The sequence below is a fragment of the Gastrolobium bilobum genome, unplaced genomic scaffold, assembly GCF_033153095.1.
Source record: "Gastrolobium bilobum isolate Gb01-03AN ecotype WA unplaced genomic scaffold, APGP_CSIRO_Gbil_v1 utg1978, whole genome shotgun sequence".
Classification (NCBI taxonomy): Eukaryota; Viridiplantae; Streptophyta; class Magnoliopsida; order Fabales; family Fabaceae; genus Gastrolobium; species Gastrolobium bilobum.
This window is the reverse complement of record NW_026897627.1, coordinates 186,079-195,278: the sequence shown is the minus strand read 5'-3', so window position 1 is coordinate 195,278 and position 9,200 is coordinate 186,079. Positions and strand designations below refer to the sequence as shown.

Here is a 9,200-nt window from a genome sequence, read left to right as displayed (position 1 = left end):
TATTGATATTGGATATGTACTCTCTCGAATATCTATGAGTGAGATGTCTTAAAGGATTGTAGATCACTATGCACCGGGTGTAGCAGTGTTTTGTTAAAGAGGTGGTGTGTGTGTGCTTAGTGACAGCTTAATAATAGTAGAGAGAGATTAACCTCATACCTACAGGTTTTACCTCTTATTTATAGGGTTTATCTGTGGGCAATGGAGTTCTGGACCTCTTTGACCACCAATTCGAGGGCCCAAGTCCATCCGTACTGTTGTCTGGATAAGATTATCATTAATAAATGATTCTTTTCCTTATTTACATGAACTTCCCTTTATTGTGCACTTATAGAATATTAGTCTTTCATGGGTACATAACAGTTGCCTCTCAGCTCGGTAGCTTGAATGTTCGAGCTATTGGAGTACATAATATGTTAAAGATTATCTTCACGTCCAAGGTTACATAGCCGGCCCAATTATGATTTTGGATTTAATTTACCCGGATTCAAACATATTTTGGTAGTTTGATCTGGACCTCGGTATATATTTTTCGGAGTACATAATTATAATGCAGTGACTAGATAAAATCTTATATCCAGTGACTGGACACCAGATGAATCCTATAATATATATATATACATATACATATACATATGAGAAAAACATTTCTCCGGCAACTTGAGATAAGTTTATCTCCGGCCACCCCGAAACTACGTCATTTTGTTTATTTATTTCCTGATATTAATTGATTCACCTTTGAATAGTTATGATTCCCTTTTTCCCTTTTTCTCTCTCTTCCTTCATTACCATTGATCTATCCTTCACACACACACACACACACAGTGAATAGTTATGATTCCCTTTTTCTCTCTCTTCCTTCATTACCATTGATCTGTCCTTCACACACAGCCGATGTCAAATTTTAAAATTTAACACCAAATCCTAACATTTGATTTCCGCTAATCAACGTTTATTATTTATTGAGAATTAATAATTAATTAATAAGTTTGATTGGTGAAAATTATAACCATTGATCGGAGAAAATCAATTTTTTTTTCAGTTTCTAATTCAAATATGCTTTTTTTATTCATTTTTTTTAATTCTTTCTATTATTTGAATAAAATATATTGAATTTACGGTTAGGATTTAGTGTCAAATTTCAAAGTTTTACACCAGTATCAAAAGATCTTGCCATACATATATACAGGGAAAAATATTTCTCCGGCAACTTGAGATAAGTTTATCTCCGGTCATCCTAAAATTACATTGTTTTGTTTATTTATTTCCTTATATTAATTGATTCATATTTGAATGGTTATGATTTTCTTATTCTCTCTCTTCATTTATCACCATTGATCCATCTTTGTACGGTTATGATTTAGTAGCCGAAGATATATCTCAAGCAGCTTGAGAAACGATAAGCCCATATATATATATATATATATATATATATATATATATATATATATATATATATATATAGGGCAGGATCAATGTCAAAAAAGATCAACGACTCTGATTTGTAAGTTTGTGACACCATTGATCTTTTTTGATCTATCGACTCTCAGATGAAGTGTCAAATTTTAAATTTGACACATCTCATATATATGGGGAGAGATCTTTTGACTCTAGAGTAAGAATTACAAGTCTTACTCCTCATCTCAACCATTGATTTCTGTCCATTTAATGGTTATTATTTATTTGGAATTAATAATTAATTAATTGGTATAGATAACTGTTAGATGGACGAAAATCAATGGTTGAGATAGGGAGTAAGACTTGTAAGTCTTACTCTAGAGTCAAAAGATCCCTCCCCCATATATATATATATATATATATACATATATATATATATATATATATATATATTACACTTATCAAGGGCATCGCGATGTACAATTATTTGGGGATTCCATCATGCTCCAAGAGAAAATAGAGCAAAGAGAAAGATCCCGTCACATGAATTTTTTGCTATTGAGCAAAACTGTCCATAAACCTCCCACCAAATAACAATTCTATTTTAAATGAAAAGGCCAACATAATGACTTCTTTCCACCAATTACTGTGCTGGTGTGATTGTTTCTATGTGCATATGAGAGAGATCCACGCTTCAAATGGAGAATTGTTCCTATGCTATTGCCAACAATAGATCCTCTGGCCAAAGAGCCGAAGGAATGATCAATGTGATAACCTACGGGAATGACTTATTGTACCTTTAGGTGTAGCGTGCGAAGTTAAACCACTTAAATGGCCACTTCTGTTACCAACCGAATTCATGTCTAAACCTTCTAATAAACCCCTAGGACGAACTGGATCGCCCCCTTCCAGCACTCTGAGGATCTACAATTACCAAAAAAAGAGGTTTACTAAATATATTGTATTTAATCAAAAAGCAACCAAATTTTATTAAAGAACCCAAGCCAATCAAACCTTTGACATTGGGGGTCTGGCATCAGGGTCCAGACGTAGACACAGTGAAGCAGCCCGTGTCATGGCCTGCAATTGAAGATTAAATTCCAGTGACGCCTCAGAATCCAAACATGGATTGAGAGATCGAAGGTTTTGCATGATATGATTGGCTTCTAACATGCGTAGCGGGTGAAACCATTCAGAAAGATAGGAGTGTCCATCGAACTGTTCCAACTCACTAATTCTTCGACCTGTTATTAACTCTAATAAAACTATTCCAAATGCATACACATCGACTTTATACGTAAGATTTCCAGTATCAAGATACTCCGGTGCAAGATACCTAGGTTTATGCAAGGCAAGCTTGATTAGAATCAGAACTATGATGCCCGATATCTTAACTACGCATGTCTACACACATGCATGAAGAAAGAAAAATACCCGGAAGTTCCTATAACGCGATCTTCAGAATTTATGTTCCATTCTGATTGCCATCTTGCAAGCCCAAAATCAGCCACCTAATGAATGGTATGGTTAGATTCAACAGTACTTAATTTTTTTTTTTATTTGATCTGTAATGCATTATTCTTTACAAATGCGGAAGGGCCAGAAAGATACCAGAGGTTCGAAGTCATGGGTTAAGAGGATGTTTTTAGGTCGAAAGTCTCTGTGCACTATACAACCAACTCTACAATCTTCATGAAGGTACCGTAAGCCTCGTGCAGCTCCGATCGCTATCTTTAGGCGTGAGTTCCAATCCAAAGACATAATCTCTTCTCCTGTTAATATACAGCAAATAATAGACTTCGATGTGAATTCTCATTGGATTGATGGAAAGAATATTCAAATATAAACTACAAAGCCCTGAAACAGAGAGAAGGGATCCTAAAAAAGTTTAAAAAAATTGGAATTAAAAAGTTAATTAAAGTGAAGAAAGTTTTTGAATACCATGTAAGTAGAGGTCCAAGGATCCGTTGCATATGTACTCATAGACTAATATCCTCAAATTTCCCTCTGTACAAAATCCGATCAACAATACAACATTTCTGTGTTGTGCACAGCTCAAAACCCGAACTTCCCTGCAGAAATCAAGATCTGCTTGAGAGCCACTGAACTTTAACTGTTTCACCGCAACAACCTGGCCATCTTCGAGTTTTCCCTTGTGAACCACACCAAATCCACCTTCAGCCAAAAAATTCACATCTGAGAACATATCAGTAGCTTCTTCTAGCTCTTTGTAAGAAAACCGTCTAGGAGGCTTTCCAAATACTGGTGCTTTATTCTGACACTGTGAGCATAAGGGAGGAGGTATAGAGGAAGTTCTACCCAAAGGAATGGCATTATCTCTGACGCCCGAGTTGGCTACATAACTTCTACTCTGAGCTTGGTTAAACCCAAGTTCAAATGTCCTCATTTCTTGATCACAATGAATAAAATTCTCAAGTAAAGTTTTAGAAGTTGGAGATTTAGTTCTTTGGATAATTCTCTTGTTTTCAGTTTTTTGAAGCTTGTCATTTACAATGTGGTTTTGAGGAATCCAGAGTACAGTCTTGTTATCACTAGCCACAGATGATGTTGGGCTTGTCCAAGAAGTGAGAGGGCGATCCCTTTCCAAATTAAAGTATAATGGTGGCTGAACGTTGAAATCTTTTGGCTTGTTGATTGGTTTGTGTGTTCTTTTGTGTTGTCCCTGACCCTCGTACAGAGGGTTTTGTTCATAGACTAGGAAAAGAGGAGTCGTTGAGTCAGAACTTGACACCGAATTTTCTCCCATGTTTCTTGTAATAGAAGAACCTGCTGCTTCAGGACTACTCACTGGAGTGGAATGCTTCAATCTGCGACCTTTTAGCCTTCCAATTTCTTTACCTGGTGAAGAAGAAGCAGAGAAAAAAGGAGTTTGCATTTCATTGGAGCACCCTAAGTTAAGCCTGAGGACTTTTGGCTGTGAGCCATTCATCACCACAATGCTACAGTTGAGTTCATCCATGCAATGCTTTACCTCTTGCTTTAATTTCCTGTTTCAACAACGGAAGGAGTTCACTAACTAATATTTTCATTTGGACATGCAGCACCGAACAATTCTACTTATTTCTGATTGGAAGTCATGTGATACAGACACAGTTATTCAATTAAATCCTATTAAGCAGTTCAAACAAGGTGATTCCTGGTAGGTAATAATTGCTTCTTTTGGATGGTGAGATAATAGTTGAGGCTAATGAACGTAATATCAATTGAATGATTAACCCTATGCAATGCCTAATATAATATAATATAAGGCTCTTAAGTATATTTAATCAGTTGTTGAGCCTATAATAAAACTCATAATGCAAATGTGCTGCAAAAAATATATTTAAGAGATCACCTGTCAATGTGTCGAATTCTAGGTAAAGGTAATTGACATCGTTCACGGGGCATGCATGGAATGAATAAGAAAACATATTTGCAATCAACTAAATAAGCTAATAGCTCAGAAAAAAGAAATACTTTTTTCATGTTTAATTACTTGTCCAGTATGACCCAATGGGAACCACTCCATCTCGCTTCAGCCGCCACAGCACCACTGGGAGTACCTGTGACCACCTTAATCTTCACCCTAACCTGCATTTATAAAAACTAGAAAAAAGTCAATTTCAGCAAATAAACTATGCCATATACCAAGAGATAAGCCTTTTTACAGTCATTAATTGCATTCTTAAGACAAATTAAAACAAGTTCAGTCCATCCCCATCTTACAATCATACACATTCAGCATCCGTTTTCCTGGCCATTAGATTCAACAACTGTTAAAGCGAGTTATCCGCTGACGTTCCAGTATTTTCTAGAAGTCGCTCACTAATTCAAATCCCACAGTAATTTAGGTAGAACATATTGCAAACACCAATGTTACAAGCACAATGTTCGCCTGTATTTACACGACTGGCGAAAGGGTTTCTACTCGCACAACTTGTTACTTGTACCAATAAAACCCAGTACGGGGATACAGATATGTCTTTACATAGAGAGGAAGGCAGCGCAGAGGACGAAGAATCTAACTTGCCCCCCGGCCCTCTTCTCTCTATCTCACTCTCTCTTTCCCTTGTTTGGTTTGCATAATAGACCTAAGATCTATGAAGCACCGATACTCCTTAATTTTTTTTCCAACGTATTGGATATGCGTATCAGAAACGTATCAGACACGTATTGTTTGGTAATCGACATCTGTATCATCAAGAACGTATCGAAAACGTCGTATCGGTGCTTCGTAGCCTAAGATGTGTGCATATATAAAGGATAAGCTAGATCGTGGCCAAATAGCTGTGATTATGAGCTATCTTCCTATGGCTTCCAATGCAACTATGCAAGACAATTATTGTTAGAAGTTTTTTGTTAATACAACAATAATAGTAAAATGCATCTACCGAACATGTGATTTCATGATAATTGTTAAGGATATATTATATTTACAAATTTTTTGTTTACAAATTCTTATAAACTATACTACCTATTCCGTCGGATGCATTCCTAATTTTGTAAGTGGATGTATCATCGGAGTAAATATAGTTTGTAAGAGTTTGTAAACATAACTCCTCCTAATTTTTACATGTCATGATAGATGTTTTATTAATGTTCTTTGTTTAAGTTTTATGGTTATATAAATCGAACATTTACATGCCACTCATTTTTAAACTAAAATTACGTAAATTTTGTATCCAAAAAAAAAATTACGTAAATTTATTATTGTACATAATAAATTAATTAAAACAAATAACTTTGAATAGCCTACTAACTTGTCAATTAGATAATTTTTGTCTTCTCATATATATATATATATATATATATATATATATATATATATATATATATATATATATATTGGAAAATCATTATCTCCTTCTACATGAGATAAGAACTTTTTCCTACACAAATTCGTTTTCCGTGCCAATTAATTTTTCTTTTCTTTTTTAATTTAAAATGTGGGACCCACATTTAACTTATCTAAACTTTTTTTCTCTCCTACTATCCTACAACATAAGAAAATATGCACCCATATATATTCCCTTTTTAACTTATTTTTGCCTAGTTAATTCTTGGGAGCTTTGTGCATGTGCAATTATTGATACATCACTGGCCCTCTTAATCAAGACAAGGTTTCTAAAGCACGTGCAAATGGAACATATATACTACAGTCAAGCCAGTACAGACGTGGAAGATGGAAGAGATCAGAAACTTCCTCAACTCTGACTCTGACACGTTAGTGTAAAAAATAAAATAAAATTGAGAATATATACAATTTTCTTTTCGGCGATGAGAATATATACATTTTAAAGGATATGATATAAGTCATAAGATATAAAAAAGAAGGGTTTTATAATTTTCATTTAACATGAGAATTTAAATTTTTCTACACACCCTTCGATTTCCGTGCTGCCATGAATCCTACATATAATTTTTTTCTAACACATGGGTCCCACATGCTTTTTATCTTTACAACATGAGAATTGAATTCTCATTTAACATGAGAAAATCAAACTCCAAAAAAAGAAAGGACAAAAAATTTACTAATAGAAATTATTTATTTAAATTTGACAAATATATATATATATGATATAAAATAAAGGGAATTTTTTAGTAGATCATAAAATAACAACATTTTAACTTGTCTCCGTCCACGAAAAAAATAGAAAGCGAGAAAGAGAATGAGACAAAAACGACAGCGCGAATACGGTCATAAAGTCATGAGGATTTAAAAAAATAGGGGAAAATGACAAACGACCGATTAAGCTAGTAAAATCAGTTGGAAAACTCAGTCGTTTTCTATGCGCAAAAGATCAGAAACCGAGGCAACAACCCCATAGAGAATGGAGGAGAAAAATACCAGTGACGGTTAATACTATAGAATCAAGATTCTGTACTGTTGAAAATCAACAACCATGATTTTTTTTTTTATAATTTATATTAAATAATAAAATAAAATATGAAATAAAAAATTGCGATACATTGAATATAAACAACAAGATTGGGCGGTTCAAATTTAATTTGCTGGGGATCGCATTCCAAATTTTAAATACCATACTCGTCTGAAATGCGGGTACGAAATACGAATACGCCACTTATATGGATGCGTAATTTGTCATGTTTATAATAATTATTATGGGAGAGAGAGCATACTTATAGTCTGTTTTCCCTACTATCACTTTTATAATTATTGGATTAAAATCAACCTTATAAAATAATATTAAATGAGAGTAATTAATTTTATTTTGATCCAATAAATTTATAAGTAAATTAAGAAAAAAGAGGTTGTAACTTTACACAATTATTATTGAAAAAAATATTTCTTCAGGTCACTGAGATAAAATTATGAACTCCAAATAAGATTAAAAAATTATAATGATAAAGATTAATATAACTCTGCAATATATTATAATTACAGAAATTGTTGAGATAATTTATCTCCATAGAAATCCTTTACCCATTATTATTAGAGAAATTATATTAATTATTATTTTTTTATTACTTTTTATTAGCAAATCTTAACACGTCTTGTAAATCTCAACTGTTATATTACGAAGAGGTTATACTTTCTTTGCTACTTTATTATTATTAAATTACCTTTTCCACGTCACAAAGTTATTAACAGAATCCGGTAACTTTAAACAGCTTTATCTTTTTTGGTTAAGGTAAATTTGGAAGTTACCTCAATTTGATTGTGCAACTGAAGCACCATCTGAGCGCAAGACTCGGAGATATCAGAAATCCCCTCCGGCAATTTTCCCGTGTTTCCGATCGCACAGTCTAAAGCCAGTCTCGAAAAGTTCCAGAATCTTCGGCCTGAAATAATAATCCACACACGCTTATAGTTAAGCAAATTGAACCAATAAGAGTTAACATCTATTTTTATGATCAATTAAAACTCAATCCAATTCAATAGAATTAAGATTTCTCTTCAGTGTAGAGAGAGCTAGCCAGCTACCAGTTTTATCGGCGGAATGCACGGCGAGCAGCGTGATGGAGTCGCTGGAGTGAACGACATGAGTGAGTGCCCATGCTAATGCGGTGTTGGAGATCACCTTCTCCGCCTTCACGGCCACCAGAACCTTATTCGACACCGCAGAGACGGTGGTAGCGCTGTGCCTCGCGCTTATTGAACCCACGCTTTCGTCTCTCAACATTGGTCGTTGAGGTTGTTCCGAGTGTGAAATTGCGGTAGATGGATGAAGGGTTTGGATCGGGTGCGTGTGTGTATGTGTGTCTCGTCCTCACGTATGCATTGCGTTGCGTGTGACCTTGACCGTGGCATTATTTTGCGCACTTAACTTGAACGCTCCATGTTCTCCAACTGGCACTTCGTAACCCTAGTTAGTTAACTTAACCGGAGTTAGGAGTCATGTTAGTTGGTATTTGGTATTTGGTAGAGGTCTATTGTCTGTGACGTTGCACAAACGATTATTATTATTTTTTTTATAGATCACATGTATTATTTATGAGAGGTAATCTTATTTAGGATGAGTATAAGATTAAGGCTTTAAATTTCTCTTAAAAATAATCTTAGGGGATCGAACAAATGTTCTCGCTCCCACCTATTCAGCTCTCATGCATTAACTAGTTATCATCATTTGATATATAACTGAAATTGTAGTTGTTTAGATTTTCACAAAATTTCATTAATTTCTTAATTCTTAAATTCTAACGTTAACTCATTGAAATATTAGTTTATTATGCACGTTAGTCATTGAATTAAATTGAATATATTTTTTATTAATAAAAGTGTTAATGTGGTACATTAAGTTACGATTGTGATACTTATGTAGTAATCTAAAGTTATGACT

The 9,200-nt window shown here is 34.2% G+C and overlaps 1 protein-coding gene across 1 annotated transcript; it reads right to left on the bottom strand.

Moving 5' to 3' along the window:
• Nucleotides 1-2,019: 2,019 nt before the first annotated feature.
• Nucleotides 2,020-8,543, bottom strand: LOC133308740 (inactive protein kinase SELMODRAFT_444075-like). Its single transcript, XM_061509425.1, has 8 exons — nt 8,345-8,543; nt 8,069-8,202; nt 4,895-4,989; nt 3,340-4,406; nt 3,010-3,170; nt 2,833-2,909; nt 2,413-2,734; nt 2,020-2,322 (listed from the first exon to the last, which is right to left on the bottom strand). Exons 1-8 carry the CDS (start codon nt 8,541-8,543, stop codon nt 2,161-2,163), a joined length of 2,217 nt encoding a protein of 738 aa, XP_061365409.1. The 3' UTR covers nt 2,020-2,160.
• Between the last annotated feature and the right edge of the window lie 657 nt (nt 8,544-9,200).